The 17,466-nt window shown below is 53.4% G+C and overlaps 1 protein-coding gene across 1 annotated transcript in view; it reads right to left on the bottom strand.

Moving 5' to 3' along the window:
- The window catches only part of LOC103723302 (sterol 3-beta-glucosyltransferase UGT80A2-like), a 60,143-nt gene extending 46,050 nt beyond the window's left edge, over positions 1-14,093 (bottom strand). Inside the window, exon 1 of the mRNA XM_039118428.1 lies at positions 13,802-14,093. Within this exon, the coding sequence (XP_038974356.1) occupies positions 13,802-13,832 (31 nt within the window). The 5' untranslated portion in view covers positions 13,833-14,093. The remainder of the gene's footprint in view (positions 1-13,801) is intronic.
- Positions 14,094-17,466: the final 3,373 nt, after the last annotated feature.

Here is a 17,466-nt window from a genome sequence, read left to right as displayed (position 1 = left end):
GAATATGATTAATATATCTGTTTTATAGTTTGTCAAACGGGTCGAGCATGTTATTATAGTAAAATTTTTTATTTTAAATATGTTATATGTTATGTAAATTGAAAATATAACTTAGTAAATTATAAAATTTGTTTTATTTGTATATATTCTCAGCACGACTATAATCTAGCCCCGCTAATAGAAATTATTCGCTAGCTCTAAAGATTTATAATCTGAAAAACTAATTTTGACACCGAACCATCGGTGATTAAAAAACCAATATTTAGATACCGAACCACCGATGATTAGAATAGTGATATTTGGACACCGAACCACCGATGATTATAATAGTGGTACTTGGCACTTTAAGCATTCTGACCTATGACATTAGGTTACATGGCCATAGCCTAGTGTTGATTTTCTAGTATCAATTTATAAAAATAATAGCAAACTTCAAAAGAAATACATATATTATTCAAAAATTAATTTATTTCCAATCAATATCTTATTTTTTAACTAATTATTTATTTGTCATACTTAGACCCTACTTTGGGATGTTATGTTGCTTATTGTGCTAATGTAGCTTTTTTTTTCTATTTTTCAGATCCAGATTTATTATTGTTTGGGACTTGGGAGAGCGTGCTAGATCTTCTGAAGATATTCTCAACGATTGGAGTTCTAGTTAGACTATTTAAACTAGTTAGAACATCTTATTTGATTTGAATAACTAGTTAGCATATATTGACTTATGTCACTTTAGAATAATTAATTGTAGAAATTATTCGTATAAGATTTGATTAAATTAATTTTTAAGAATTATTATTACTTTGATATGATCTGTAGCTTTGCATACTTATATGGTCTGCCATGCAGGTATGCGGGATCTGTTACATTTTGCATTCGGGGCGTGACAGTATATGCAAGTATTTGTACCATTCATGACTGCATGTGCCAACTCAATTTAACCATGAGTTGACTCTAAGTCATATGATCCTATTTAACTTGATGTTGATTAGTTTCTATGCATGTAACTTGGTGTCTTGAATCATGCATGTACCTCTATCTACATGTACAATACATGTTGCATTTCAACATGTTGTCACACCCCGATCCGATATTACGAGACAGAATTGCGACAACCACCACATATTTATAAAAAACTTTTTCCGCAAATATGAAAGGCATCGCATCATGATATCATAATATAAGTAGCAGAATTAAATAATCATTTAGATAAATTTAAAATTTAAATAACTAAACTTAAAACTTTAATATCTCGTAAAATCCAACTATATTCAAAATAAGATCAAACTAAAATTAGAACATACATCAAACTTTATTGACATTCTAATCCAAAATAAGAGACCAAAATTCTACTTCTAATCACTCTCGAAACATATCCCCATGCTAGCCCAATTCTTATGATTCTCACAACGAAGTCATTCGGGACCGTATATCTTCTTGCAGTATGACAAACATCTTTTTGCGGCATAAACCCTTCAAGACTAACTAAATATCAACATATAACCCCCACTAGTAGGGTCCTTAACATAATTAGACCAAGAGTCCAAATCCATCTAAAAATTAAAGCTCTTTTTCACCAAACATGTTTTATGCTCCAAATCAACAAAAATACATATAATCATGTGATATTGAAATCAATCAAGCACAGTCCATCAATACTATCAATCGTGCATCATCATAATATTTTAAAATAAGACATATTCAACAATAAAATACTGTCATCAAATTCATGCATCATGAAATAGTACGATTTAGAATTTATTAATATACCAATTGTTATGGGGGAATTGAGCCGCCATGCCCCACGTGATCGGCACGCGTATCCAGGAAAGCTACAGCTGCCCTATGATCCAGCACTCCGACCCCGAGTCGGACCTCCTCGGCTCCGCAGCCCGACCCCGGGTCGGCTGCCCTATGATCCAGCACTCCGACCCCGAGTCGGACCTCCTCGGCTTCGCAGCCCGACCCCGGGTCGGCTGCCCTATGATCCAGCATTCCGACCCCGAGTCGGAGATCTTTTGATAACGACAGGCTATTCTCCAGAGGCACGCCGCGGCCTCCTGCTCCACTACTCCCTGCAACGGCTGTACCCGATGCTGCCCACGATCTCCTGTATCAACCGTACAAAGCGGAGCTCCACTACGCCCTGCCATGACCGTACCCAGCGCTGCTCCACGACGCCCCGTAACGGCCATGTCAGTGGCCATTCTATCGTGCCCCACGACGACAAACCCCCCTGAGAGACCTCCCAGCCAGGTATATATGCGGCTGGGGGGAGAAGGGGGGGTAAGCAATACCTCCCAGAGCACTCTCTCCCACTTGTGATTATCATCTCTCCTCTTCCAATCTCCTCTGACTTGACCGTCGGAGGGCCATCACCACCCTGGTGGTGGTGCAAGGCTTGTTTGCAGGTTCCTTGGCGGAAGGTGGAGCGCAACCAGCACCAACCAAGACAACTCAGGCGGAACCCCGTTCACACCGTCGTGTCAATCGTTCTCGGTTTGGACCACCAGCAACAGTTGGCGCTAGAGGAAGGGCCCGAATCTCAGAACGATCGTAATGGCACGGCGAGGTGGTCGCGGAGCTTCCAATGCTTCCGGTCGCGGAGCCTCTCGCGCCTCTGGCCGGGAGGCTGCTGCGTCCCCAACACACTCTCAGCAGCATTCCACCGCTTCTCCTCCCATTCAGACGGTCGAACCTGCTCAGTTCGACCAGCTAGCCCAGCAGGTTCGCACCCTCGCGGAGGCAGTGCAGAATCTGCAGGGTGTGATCTCTCGGGTGCCGCAGCGGGCTCAGGAGCCGCTGCTCCCCGAGCACTCGCCTCTTCCTCACAACCCGCGCTCCTTCCTCTCCCATGGAGAGGAGCGCCGGCGCGGGGAGGATTCTCGAGTGCGGTCCATTCTGCCAGGACCTTCTCATCGGAGCTGCGCGGGGTACGAGAGGCGGACCCGGGCGCGTTCTCAGACACCCCAGTCCTCGAGGGGCCCGCACTCCAGTCGGTCCCCCTCGCGCCGCTCCTTGTCTCCCACCCACCGGTCGCGCTCCCTGGACCGGCGGGTGGACGATCTCCACAGACAGCTCCAGGTCCTGAAGGGCCACTCCAAAGATCCCTTCGCCGACTTGGAAATCTCCTCCCAGCCGGCGCTTGCCTCAAGGATCCTGCGAACCCTAAACCCGCCGGGGTTCAAAATGCCGGCGATCGAACCCTACGACGGGGCGGCGGACCCACGGGACCACGTGGAGAGTTTCAGGACTCTTATGCTCCTCCATGGAGCATCGGATCCTCTCCTCTGCAAGGCCTTCCCGGCGACCCTCCGCGGCCCGGCAAGGGCGTGGTTCGCCGGCCTGGAGGCTAATTCCATCCAGTCCTTCCACCAGTTCACCCGTCTCTTCATCAGCCATTTCGCCGTCAGTAGCCGGCGAAGACTGGTCTCCGACTCCCTCTTCGATGTCCGGCAGAACGAGGGAGAGAGCCTGCGGGATTATCTCACCCGCTTCAACAAGGCAACACTGGAGGTCCGGAATTTGAGCCAGGAGGTGGCTCTCTCAGCCCTGAAGCGAGGCTTCCGGAAGGGCAGACTCACCTTCTCCCTGGACAAACGCCTGCCGCGGAGCTTCCCGGAGCTGTTGTCTCGGGCAAACCAGTATGCAGACGCCGAGGAGGCAGCCTCCCACCGGAACAAGGAGACCGCCGAGGCCCCTCTAAAGCCCGGGAAGAAAAGGCGAAAAGAGGCACCCCAGAGGAGGAGCCCGACGCCTCAACGCCGGCGCAGAAGCCCGTCACCAGCAAGGAACCACGGCGCCACACGCCCTCGTTCTCCGCACCGACGCTTCAACCGGTACACCCCACTCCTGGCCCCCCGGGCCCAGATCCTCATGGAGGTCAAGGGGCGGGAGGACCTCCCGGTCCCGAGGCAGATGAAGAAGATCCCTGGGAGGAAGCCTTCTCGGGCGTACTGTGAGTACCACCGAGACCACGGCCACGATACCGAAGACTGCTTCCAGCTTCGGGACGAGATCGAGGCTCTCATTCGCCGAGGGCGTCTCGGTCGATATGTAAACGACCGACGTCCCCCCGCAGACCCGCGTCCAGCCGACCCGGCCCCTCAGGAGCCTCGGGAGCAGAATCGACCCGTTGCGGGAGTGATCCACACCATCACTGGGGGCTGCTCTCGGCCCGTGAGGAACGCAGGGGGCTCGGCGGAAGTATCAGGAGTGGCCGTCGCGAAGAGGCAGCGGGTCGGAAATGTAATCACTTTTTGTGATGAAGATGTAAAGGAGGTTCAGACTCCCCACGATGACGCCATGGTGATCTCTCTCACTATGGCGGACTATGATGTAAGGCGTGTTCTTGTGGATAGTGGAAGCTCAGCTGATATTTTGTATTACGAGGCCTTCCAAAAGATGGGCTTTTCCCGACAATTGTTGCACAAAACATCCACCCCCCTCATAGGATTCACTGGAGACGCTATCTCGGCCGAAGGTGTCATCGAGCTGCCTGTGACTGCGGGCATTGCACCCGCAGAAGCCACGGTGCGGCTCGGGTTCTTGGTCGTCCGTGTCCCCTCGGCCTACAACGCTATCCTCGGACGACCCGGACTGAACGCCCTTCGCGCGGTGGTTTCTACCTACCATTTGCTGATGCGGTTCCCCACAGCGGCCGGGATTGGAGAGGTCCGAGGTGACCAGCCGACCGCACGGCAGTGTTTCCTAGCAACTCTCAAAGGGAAGAAGCCCATGGAGGCCCTAAGCGTCGAGTCACTTGACGCCAGAGACGAAGTGGCCTTGCGGCACGGGGAGCCGGCCGAGGGCGTAATCGAAGTTCCCCTCAAAGAAGGCCGCCCGGACCGCACGGTCCGGGTCGGTGCCAACCTCGACTTGGAAGCTCGGCTCCGGTTAGTGGAATTCCTCCGAGCCAATGCAGATGTGTTTGCCTGGTCGGCGGCCGATGTACCTGGGATCGACCCGGAGGTCGTTTCTCACGCCCTCAACGTCGACCCGACCCACCGACCAGTAAAGCAAAAGAAGAGACACTGTGCCCCGGATCGGATCCGGGTGGTCGACCAGGAGGTAGACAAACTCTTGGAGGCAGGTTTCATAAGAGAGGTGAGCTACCCCGAGTGGCTGGCTAACGTCGTACTTGTCCGGAAGGCGAGCGGGAAGTGGAGGATGTGCGTCGACTACACCGACCTGGCTCCTACCAGTTGGAAGCCCTAGATGGCCGAGAAATTCCAAGGGGCTGGAATTCCGCTAACCTGCGGATGTATTACCAGTAGAACAACAAGGCCAGAAAGACAATTTAAAAAGGACGATCCGGGTGACGTATACCCCTAGGTCCACGTGTCTCCGCTCGCGCCCAGGCCGCATCCTCCTCGAAGAACCCGCGTATCGCGGCCGCTCAACTAACACTCCTCACCAGCAGCAACTGGCGATCCGATTTCCCAGGTAACGCATTAATTAGCGTTTAATACCCTTCTCGTGTTCCCCCCAGGCAACGCTTGGAGGAGAGGAGAAACACGGTCGCGGCTGGGCACAGAGAAACCCCGATGGGCGGCGAGCGGCAAGTGGCCGACCAACGAGTGGAATGTCCCGAGGCTCGGCCCTCGGATGCCTGGCTAACCCGATGATCATCCCGGGAGCAGACTAGCCGGAAGCCCCGACCGGTCGCCTCGGCTTGCGCCAGCCTTGGCCGACCAACGAGCGGAATTTTCCTGAGGCTTGACAACCCTCAGATGCCTGGCTAACCCGATGATCATCCCGGGAGCAGACTAGCCGGAAGCCCCGACCGGTCGCCTCGGCTTGCGCCAGCCTTGGCCGACCAACGAGCGGAATTTCCCTGAGGCTTGACAACCCTCAGATGCCTGGCTAACCCGATGATCATCCCGGGAGCAGACTAGCCGGAAGCCCCGACCGGTCGCCTCGGCTTGCGCCAGCCTAGGCCGACCAACGAGTGGAATCTCCCGAGGCTCGGCCCTCGGATGCCTGGCTAACCCGATGATCATCCCGGGAGCAGACTAGCCGGAAGCCCCGACCGGTCGCCTCGGCTTGCGCCAGCCTTGGCCGACCAACGAGCGGAATTTCCCTGAGGCTTGACAACCCTCAGATGCCTGGCTAACCCGATGATCATCCCGGGAGCAGACTAGCCGGAAGCCCCGACCGGTCGCCTCGGCTTGCGCCAGCCTAGGCCGACCAACGAGTGGAATCTCCCGAGGCTCGGCCCTCGGATGCCTGGCTAACCCGATGATCATCCCGGGAGCAGACTAGCCGGAAGCCCCGACCGGTCGCCTCGGCTTGCGCCAGCCTTGGCCGACCAACGAGCGGAATTTCCCTGAGGCTTGACAACCCTCAGATGCCTGGCTAACCCGATGATCATCCCGGGAGCAGACTAGCCGGAAGCCCCGACCGGTCGCCTCGGCTTGCGCCAGCCTAGGCCGACCAACGAGCGGAATTTCCCTGAGGCTTGACAACCCTCAGATGCCTGGCTAACCCGATGATCATCCCGGGAGCAGACTAGCCGGAAGCCCCGACCGGTCGCCTCGGCTTGCGCCAGCCTTGGCCGACCAACGAGCGGAATTTCCCTGAGGCTTGACAACCCTCAGATGCCTGGCTAACCCGATGATCATCCCGGGAGCAGACTAGCCGGAAGCCCCGACCGGTCGCCTCGGCTTGCGCCAGCCTTGGCCGACCAACGAGCGGAATTTCCCTGAGGCTTGACAACCCTCAGATGCCTGGCTAACCCGATGATCATCCCGGGAGCAGACTAGCCGGAAGCCCCGACCGGTCGCCTCGGCTTGCGCCAGCCTTGGCCGACCAACGAGCGGAATTTCCCTGAGGCTTGACAACCCTCAGATGCCTGGCTAACCCGATGATCATCCCGGGAGCAGACTAGCCGGAAGCCCCGACCGGTCGCCTCGGCTTGCGCCAGCCTTGGCCGACCAACGAGCGGAATTTCCCTGAGGCTTGACAACCCTCAGATGCCTGGCTAACCCGATGATCATCCCGGGAGCAGACTAGCCGGAAGCCCCGACCGGTCGCCTCGGCTTGCGCCAGCCTAGGCCGACCAACGAGTGGAATCTCCCGAGGCTCGGCCCTCGGATGCCTGGCTAACCCGATGATCATCCCGAGAGCAGACTAGCCGGAAGCCCCGACCGGTCGCCTCGGCTTGCGCCAGCCTTGGCCGACCAACGAGCGGAATTTCCCTGAGGCTTGACAACCCTCAGATGCCTGGCTAACCCGATGATCATCCCGGGAGCAGACTAGCCGGAAGCCCCGACCGGTCGCCTCGGCTTGCGCCAGCCTTGGCCGACCAACGAGCGGAATTTCCCTGAGGCTTGACAACCCTCAGATGCCTGGCTAACCCGATGATCATCCCGGGAGCAGACTAGCCGGAAGCCCCGACCGGTCGCCTCGGCTTGCGCCAGCCTAGGCCGACCAACGAGTGGAATCTCCCGAGGCTCGGCCCTCGGATGCCTGGCTAACCCGATGATCATCCCGGGAGCAGACTAGCCGGAAGCCCCGACCGGTCGCCTCGGCTTGCGCCAGCCTTGGCCGACCAACGAGCGGAATTTCCCTGAGGCTTGACAACCCTCAGATGCCTGGCTAACCCGATGATCATCCCGGGAGCAGACTAGCCGGAAGCCCCGACCGGTCGCCTCGGCTTGCGCCAGCCTAGGCCGACCAACGAGTGGAATCTCCCGAGGCTCGGCCCTCGGATGCCTGGCTAACCCGATGATCATCCCGGGAGCAGACTAGCCGGAAGCCCCGACCGGTCGCCTCGGCTTGCGCCAGCCTTGGCCGACCAACGAGCGGAATTTCCCTGAGGCTTGACAACCCTCAGATGCCTGGCTAACCCGATGATCATCCCGGGAGCAGACTAGCCGGAAGCCCCGACCGGTCGCCTCGGCTTGCGCCAGCCTTGGCCGACCAACGAGCGGAATTTCCCTGAGGCTTGACAACCCTCAGATGCCTGGCTAACCCGATGATCATCCCGGGAGCAGACTAGCCGGAAGCCCCGACCGGTCGCCTCGGCTTGCGCCAGCCTAGGCCGACCAACGAGTGGAATCTCCCGAGGCTCGGCCCTCGGATGCCTGGCTAACCCGATGATCATCCCGGGAGCGGACTAGCCGGAAGCCCCGACCGGTCGCCTCGGCTTGCGCCAGCCTTGGCCGACCAACGAGCGGAATTTCCCTGAGGCTTGACAACCCTCAGATGCCTGGCTAACCCGATGATCATCCCGGGAGCAGACTAGCCGGAAGCCCCGACCGGTCGCTTCGGCTTGCGCCAGCCTTGGCCGACCAGCGAGCGGAAGAATTTCCTGAGGCCTAACCCTCGGATGCCTGGCTTAGCGCCGGAAGAATTTCCTGAGGCCTAACCCTCGGATGCCTGGCCTAGCGCCGGAAGAATTTCCTGAGGCCTAACCCTCGGATGCCTGGCCTAGCGCCGGAAGAATTTCCTGAGGCCTAACCCTCGGATGCCTGGCCTAGCGCCGGAAGAATTTCCTGAGGCCTAACCCTCGGATGCCTGGCCTAGCGCCGGAAGAATTTCCTGAGGCCTAACCCTCGGATGCCTGGCCTAGCGCCGGAAGAATTTCCTGAGGCCTAACCCTCGGATGCCTGGCCTAGCGCCGGAAGAGTTTCCTGAGGCCTAACCCTCGGATGCCTGGCTCAGCGCCGGAAGAGTTTCCTGAGGCCTAACCCTCGGATGCCTGGCTCAGCGCCGGAAGAATTTCCTGAGGCCTAACCCTCGGATGCCTGGCTTGGCGCCGGAAGAGTTTCCTGAGGCCTAACCCTCGGATGCCTGGCTTGGCGCCGGAAGAGTTTCCTGAGGCCTAACCCTCGGATGCCTGGCTCAGCGCCGGAAGAGTTTCCTGAGCCGGAAGAATTTCCTGAGGCCTAACCCTCGGATGCCTGGCTTAGCGCCGGAAGAATTTCCTGAGGCCTAACCCTCGGATGCCTGGCTTAGCGCCGGAAGAGTTTCCTGAGGTTTAACCCTCGGATGCCTGGCCTAGCGCCGGAAGAACTTCGGGAATCAAAAGTCAGCAAGAAGCAACCAAGAGCTAAAAAAAAAAAAAAAAGAGGACGAGGGCGAGATGAAGAAATATTCAACGTACATTAATTTTCAGGGCCGAGGCCCATACAATTGGGCAAAACGCCGACATACAAAAATAAAAAAGACAATGAAAGGTACAAGAGGTCAGCTTGGAGGAACTCCCGGGTCGGGAACGCCGGGCTCGTCCGCGGGAGGTAGGGAAGCAGCAGGAGAACCAGCAGGCGATGGCGCCGGAGAGGAGTCGAGGAGGGAGATCTCGCTCAGGTCAACTTCGGGATACTTAGCCGACACCCTTGCCAGGCCCTCCTCGAAGCCCAAGGTGAAGGCTTCGGCCCCCGCGTCCGACGCGTCATGGACAAACTCGTCAGACTGGCGATAGGTCCACACTGCCTCCGACATATCATGGGCGAACTCGGCGAACTGGCGATAAGCCTCTACCGCCTGACGCCCGATTTCCGCCCTCTTCTCGGCCAGCTCCGCCTCAGCTCGCTCCATAATCTGAGCCTTGGCCTCCAAGACCTTCGCCACAATCCGGCCTTCGGCCTCAGAGGAGACCCTCAGCAGATCAGCCTGAGCCTCTTTATGCTTCGCCTCGGTAGCAACCCGAGCGGCCTCGGCTTCCTTCAGGCGCGAACGGAGCTCTTGGACGTCCGTGCATGACTTCTCCAGGGCCGACTCCAGTTCGCCTAGTTTGGCTTCAAAAGAGCGGATTCGGTCGCAGGCGTTGTCGGCAGACCGCTGGGCCTTCTCCCACCGCTCTCGATAGTCCGCGATCTTCCGGGACTGCTTTTCAGCCCGTTCCTCCGCCTTCTTGACCCTGCTTTCGAGGCCCGAGGCGGCTTTGAGTTGCTCCCGAGCCTCTGACAGTTGCTCCTCCAGGGCGGCGAAGCCGAGTGCCCGCTCTTCGGCCTCCCGGAGCCTCGCCTCGAGGTCCCCGGTCGTCCTGCCTGCCGCAGCCCGGCCTCCCTCTTCCATTGCTTTCAGCCGGTCCTCGGCCTTCGCCAAAAGCCCCGCCTGTTCCTTGTAGCACTCCTCCAGACGGATCATGTACTGGGCGAGCTAAGAAATAGGAAAAATAAGGGAGTCAGGCGGAGAACAACAGAGCCAATAAATGGTGAAAGACGGCCAGAAGAACACTCACCGACATGAGACAGACGCAGCTGGCGGCCCCAACGTCAGAGACATCCAACTCCCGGACCCGCCGACGGTCCTTCTCCAGCAACACTGTTTCGATGAGATTTCGGGCGCCATCGGTAGTGAAGGCAGACCCCGATTTCTCCCCGGAGCCGGATGGTGGTTCTGCAGCCTTACCCTTATCCATCGCCTGGGGAAGAGTCCGGCTGATCGCGCTCGGGGCGGGGGTCGCCCCAGGAATTGATAGGGTCCCGCTCGGCCGGGGCCTCGGCGCGTCCCTCCTCGAGTCATCAGGAGCCGACCGAGTCGAAGGCCGGGTCGGGGACCGATCACGTCCGACCCGTCCGTCTTGAGCAGGCTCAGGTGGCACCTCCGGAGTAGCGGCAACCTTACCACCGGAGGGCTGATACAGCGTCAGCTGCCGGTCGGTGCCCACGACATCTCCCTGACCGGTGGGCCCGGACTCGTCGGTCGGCATCGGAGGTATCTCCTTACGGGACTTCTTCGCCGGTGGGGCCCCGCTCGGAAGAGCTCGTTTCCTCCTCCGGACTGCTTCCAGCAGGGACGCCCTACCAACAGCCTTCGACTTCACCGACCGCATGACGTCGTCGACCTCTGCAAGAAGGACGGGATGGTCAGGGACTGAGAAACCGAAAGGAAGAAGGAACGAAAGAGAAGAAAAGAGCTAAAGAAACGATGGCGGACTCACGGTCGGTGGGGACCGAGCTCAAACCGACGTTCACCAAGGTATCCTCAGAAATAAGGCGGCCCACCGGGGGAAGCTGGCCCTCGGCGACCAACCCCTTCAAGGCGGCGACGCCCTCGGATTCCTCCCTCGACAACTTCGACAGGCCAATTGGGGACTTCACCGGCGTCCCCCAGATTGCCCTGATTTCCCAGGAGGGGTCTGCATCAACGAAAAAGAAGCGCTCCTTCCAGTGGTGAATGGAGGTAGGACCCTCCTTGACAAGGCCGCACCCTCGCCGCGCTGCGAAGCACCACCACCCTTTGTCCTGGGGGTGGCCGCTCAGGCCGTAGAGCTCCCAGAAAACGTTCAAGGTGGCGGGAATCGCATGCAAGCGACAGAGAACCTGGAAGACCGTCAGAGCACGCCACGAGTTCGGCACCAGTTGCGTCGGTGCCATTCCTAAACCCCGGAGCACCTGTAAGACTAGGTCTGAAGGGGGAAAGCGGAACCCGGCCTGGAGGATGCCCTCATTGATGGCGATCTTCCCTCGAGGAGGATGAGACATCCTCTCCTCAGGCCCTGGGAGCGTGACATTGCAGGCCTCGGGAAGGTGGTACCGAGCCACAAATCCGTCTAAGTCCTCGGCGACCAGTTTTGACTTGATGCTATCTGCTCCCACTTCGCCCATCCCTAATGGCCAATCTACGGTCAGGACGGGGTCAAGAAGGAGGGAAAGGCCGGAACGACTGGGGTGCACTAGTACAAAAAGAAAAAGTATGAAGAGCTCAAAGTAGAAGAGTGGGAAACTCACTTGAAGAGGAGGAAGAACGGCTCCGAGAGCGTCAAAGGAAAAGCAAGCGAACGTTTCGGCGGCAACAATGGTAGCGCAAAGGAGAAACTCGAAAATGTCCGTAAAGAAGAAGACGGACGGGGGAGGGCCCCCGATTAAATAGGCGAAAGGGCAAGTGACACCTCGATGACGCCAGAAGACGCCTGGCCGCCGAAGGGTCGCTCGCACCCCAAAGGCGAATCGACACCATTAAGGAAGGATGTCCGCCGAAATCCTCAGGTTGCCAGGTCAGCAGCAACCGCCATACGCCATAAAGAAGGCGGGAAGCTTGAAGCGCGCGCGCCTCTCCGAAGGATGGCGGCAATCTCGAAACATCACTCCCTTCACCTGTTCCCCTTCTGGTTCCAGGCTCGGAAGTGGGGGGCTACTGTTATGGGGGAATTGAGCCGCCATGCCCCACGTGATCGGCACGCGTATCCAGGAAAGCTACAGCTGCCCTATGATCCAGCACTCCGACCCCGAGTCGGACCTCCTCGGCTCCGCAGCCCGACCCCGGGTCGGCTGCCCTATGATCCAGCACTCCGACCCCGAGTCGGACCTCCTCGGCTTCGCAGCCCGACCCCGGGTCGGCTGCCCTATGATCCAGCATTCCGACCCCGAGTCGGAGATCTTTTGATAACGACAGGCTATTCTCCAGAGGCACGCCGCGGCCTCCTGCTCCACTACTACCTGCAACGGCTGTACCCGATGCTGCCCACGATCTCCTGTATCAACCGTACAAAGCGGAGCTCCACTACGCCCTGCCATGACCGTACCCAGCGCTGCTCCACGACGCCCCGTAACGGCCATGTCAGTGGCCATTCTATCGTGCCCCACGACGACAAACCCCCCTGAGAGACCTCCCAGCCAGGTATATATGCGGCTGGGGGGAGAAGGGGGGGTAAGCAATACCTCCCAGAGCACTCTCTCCCACTTGTGATTATCATCTCTCCTCTTCCAATCTCCTCTGACTTGACCGTCGGAGGGCCATCACCACCCTGGTGGTGGTGCAAGGCTTGTTTGCAGGTTCCTTGGCGGAAGGTGGAGCGCAACCAGCACCAACCAAGACAACTCAGGCGGAACTCCGTTCACACCGTCGTGTCAATCGTTCTCGGTTTGGACCACCAGCAACACCAATCTTATAATTTGCTAATAAATTAAGAAAAGTGAAGCATTTCTTATCTTAAGTATACTGACAAATACAAATAATTTCAAAAAAAAAAATTCACCTCAAAATTCTCAATTATAAATCATCTTCTTATATAGAAAAATGTACCTCTACATGGATTCAACTCCAACAACAAGCAATATTGATGGAAAATCAAGACAATGATGAGAAAGTACGAGAAAAGGCAGAGGAGGGATGGGCTACAGGTCACTCCGATTCAGGCAGTTCAATTGGTCAAATCATAGAATAAGAGTTAGGCTGCGGTAAAGAAAATGCAACATGGATTGATGAAGTGGAGTTCAACAGTATACGACAAGGGATGGGATATGGGCTGATGCACTACATGACAAAGGCTCTTTTACTGAGTTTGCCCACTGAGGTTGCCCAACTTGCAAGGAAGGGACCTTCCCCAAAATTAGTGACACAGAGTGAGAGAAAGAGACAGGAAGAGAGATAATTTGTCTTTCTTTCTTTCCTTTTTTATTATTTTCCTTGCTTTCTTCGGCAAAAACAGGGGAGACCGGGCCCTTCTCTTCTTATCTGAAAGAGTGGAGAAGGAAGCCTGGGTGATGGCAGCCTTCCACGAGGGATATCCGTCGTCTGGCGACGGCGAAAACGGCAACCGGCGGTCGGGTGACACTTGAAAAGGAAGAAAAATAGGGGCCTAAACCGGTGGGAGGCCTAAAAATTCCTTCTAACCGGCGGCAAAGCCCAGGAAAAGGCTTAGTGTGGCTGTGGATCGGTGGCCGGAACCAATCTGAATCACAAATCTCCGACGAACCACTCAAAATAAGGGAGCCCAAAAATCAAAATAGAGCACCATATTGAGATGAAGTCCGGTGAGTAACCAGCCGAAAATCCGAGCAGAGCAGCTCAATAGAGAACGGGAAAGACTAGGGAAGAAAATAGAAGAGATTAGGGGGATCCATACCTCGTCTCCGGTGAGGATTTGCCGTGGCCATAACAACGGTGGTGGCCGGTGGCGGTGGCGAAGCTCGAAGAAAGCGAAAGGAGAGTAAGGAGGATAGTTGTGAGTGCGGCCGCACGAGGGTTAGCGAGGCCCGGATCTAGATGGTGGAGTATTGCCAGATGGTGGCAAGTGAGGGAGAGGGGATGGGAGGATCACGGCGACCAAGGCGGCGGAGGTTGGCTGCGGAGCTTGAGGGCAGGGCGGTGGAAGACCCAAGGAAGATGACGAAGAAGGAAGAGAGGGGCTGGCTTTGGGGCTTCGGCGGGCGTATTATAGCCGGGAAGATCCCGGTTTCCTCTAGAACAGGCCTTTGGACTTCCTTGGCACCAGGCTGGGCCACAAAGGCTGGACCATGCCCCGGTCAAGCGGACCAGGCCCCGCTCATCCTGAGGCCCAATATGGGCTGGGCTTTATGCATGCACTCTATTTTTTTTTAAAAAAATAGATATTTCATATATTACAAATACAGATACATCCAATAAAATCAGAAAACAACAAATCACAGAGTATTACAGGCAACTCCCCATCTTCGATCCATAGAATGTCCTCAGAGTGGCAGGCCATATAAGCAGCCACTCAGTCCGCGACTCCGTTGGCTTTCCTAAATACATACTTGACCTGAAAGATCACTCCGTCTCATACATGCGCTCAATTAAAATAGTCTGAAAATCTTGAAGCGTTGGCCTAAGAATAAAACTTATGACCTTCTTTTTGTTCGTCCAAGTTTCACTGAAATAAATTTGTATAACACTTAGTTGACCCTGTTATACCATCGATCCATGTTGTTTTATGTAAAAAAGAGCAGCTTAATATATTCAATGTGTATCTCGTACCATACTTCCAGGGGATGAAGTAGCAACTCAAACTCTCAAACTAGTTGAATCGTTCCCAATCGTAAACATCAATCAGGTATAAGAATCATATTCAGAAATGGGCAGTGAAATGTGTGTGGATATAGTAAATGAATCATGAAGCCAAGTTGCCATTGACTGCTAAAAATTTGCAGGTCAGAGTTGCTGGTGAAATCAGACAACTAGCCATGCAGTATAAAAAGACTGAAGAATATTGAAAGGGAGGCCCACCTACCGAGTGACTGAAGAGGGGGATAACTTGACAGGTGTTGCAGGGCCTGCACAATTTACAACACAATGGATTTGGGTGGCTGCTGCGTTCGTATGCCTGTCCAGCGATCCAAACCCACAAGATCTGGTACCATACACCAAGGGCTCGTTTGGTTCGCGGAAAAAAAAAGAAAAAGTATGATCAACGGAAAAACAATGAGATGCCTATTGTTTGGTTGGAGTTTTCAAAGGAGAGACGAAAAAATTGTATTCCCATGGAAATATGATTTCCACATTTCATGAAAAAGTCTTTCCCACGATAAACATGGCAAAGTTACTTTCTTATGAGGCGGAAATCATTCTATTTTTATTTTTTTCCAAAACAGCTCTTCAGCATTAAATAAGCATTAAAGAGGTATTAAAGACCTAATTTTTATTAAGGATATAATATAAATTATACATAATTTTTCTAAAAAAGTGAATGGTCAACCAAACATAAATACTTTGAAAATTTGTCATTTTTCAATTGTCAACCAAACATGTCAAAAGTACTTTCTTATGCATCATCTTCCAAGAAATCTGCTTTTCAGAAATTATATTATAAGAAGAAAAAATACTTTCCGCGAAACAAACTAGCCTCGAGAGGCACAGAGCTTTACATGCACAGTTTCCCGCAATGCTAAAGCCCATAAATAGTTTCACCTTCGTCCAACCAGTACAAGTTCTTACATTTCTGGGCGTACCGGGAGACATTACTAATTGGTGATGTGAATCGAGTCTCCCATCAGAGAGAAGGAAATAAGAAGAGTTATATAAACAAATACGTGACTTCATAGAGCATCTGATTTACCGACGTGGAACACTGACTCACCGAGTAACGTTAAGTTTCTGGCTAATAAACAAGTGGTGCAGAAATTTAAGGAAGTGAAGGGTGGATGCAAGGAAAGAAAGGTGATCATGTATACTTTGTATTCGCAAGTTCTGGGTGGAATATTGCTTGTGAGAAAATGAATTTGAACAATCACCCAAATGATTAATCCCTTAAAACCCGAACCGTTCATATCATGAGTAGACTTGTTTAGCCACCAGAACCAAGAATATGATATTGTGCCAGAAATATGTTTTAATCTCGGAACCAAAAGCACAATTTTGAGTTATAGACTCTAAATTCTTTAATGCTTACTTACAACTTAAGTGCGCATCGTTATTTTAAGACAGAAGCGGCCCAATGCATTTGGAGACCTAAGACAAACTCACTCAGAAGGTTTTTTTTTTAATAATAAAATTTTTTTAATAAGTGCGATATACTTTATAGCCACAATCTGTCCAAGACAATAATATTAATCCATGAGAAGTACAAATTTGAAATTTTATAATTATTTTATAAGTTTTAAATCACCTTGTAATTCAAGACTAGGCTGAAAGTTTACTTTATTATAGTCCAAGGATGATATAATAAATAAAGCAAATATAGCACAAAACTGACATGATTTACACTCTCCAACCTTCCTTTATAAACTCGGCCAAACCCTCTCTCCCCCAAAAGGCAAGCTGCACTGAAATTTCTAGTTGCAGTAGCTAATTCACGAAATGAGAAGGTCTGGGTGGCAATGTGTCAGAACCATTGTCCGAAGCTTTCTTCTTTCCATCTAATGAGCTCTTTTTCTTCACATTGGATGCAGAATTTGGCTTTGACTTCTTTGTTAACTGGCAATCAAAACTATCTCCACAACAAGCATGTAATAGAAAAAGAAAAAAAAACACAGAGCGATAGATGCCAGAGAAGCATACAATGCTCTCCACACTCTTTATGATAAAAAAGAACATCATTGTTTCACAAGTTCTAAAAGCAGAAGGCCCCAAAGAAGGATTGGAGCACCAGCATCAAATAAAAAGCCCAAGAACTACTCTCTATAAATAGAAATAATATAAGCTTCCACCGTCAAACTGTCAATGCATTCACTTAACAACACATTATGTACTCTCTCAAAATAAACACATAACCGACAATGTAGACAGTAACAGATCAATAGGTTCAACAAAAATAGTCCAAACCTTTCTTTAGAACAAAACAGCAAACATGTGCATAGCATCAAAGAGAGGCGAAGCCTCGGTAGGAAGTTAACATCTAGTAGATTAGGTTGTACATGTACCTCAAGAAAAACACTACTGAGTTGGTGTTCTTCCAACAGACGTGATGTAGTTGAGGCGGAGAAGGTAGTGTCAGAGGCGGAGCATCGCCGGAGTTGGAGCGCCGCTAGTGAAGGAGGTCGGCGCAAGGAAAAAGAGAGGAGAGAGGTCGACCGGAAGGTGGGCTAGGTGGCCGCCCGCCACCGTCAAGGTATAAAACGGCAGTCGGCAGACCCAGAAGGACGGTGGTGGTCGGCAGGTCGCCACTCACCGCGTTCTTGCCTTCTTGGAGCCGAAGCACGGTGGACTTTAGAGCGGAGCCGAGGAGGCTGAAGCCCGGAGGTCAGAGGAGCCGAGGACAACGAGGAGAGCTGGAGAGGAGATCTGGACTGCGGAGCAGGGGCAGCCCAAGAGCAGGAGAAAAGATCTGGCCGG

Source organism: Phoenix dactylifera, unplaced genomic scaffold (assembly GCF_009389715.1).
Source record: "Phoenix dactylifera cultivar Barhee BC4 unplaced genomic scaffold, palm_55x_up_171113_PBpolish2nd_filt_p 000346F, whole genome shotgun sequence".
Taxonomy (NCBI): Eukaryota; Viridiplantae; Streptophyta; class Magnoliopsida; order Arecales; family Arecaceae; genus Phoenix; species Phoenix dactylifera.
The sequence above is the reverse complement of the archived record's forward strand: the minus strand, read 5'-3'. Positions and strand labels throughout refer to the sequence as shown.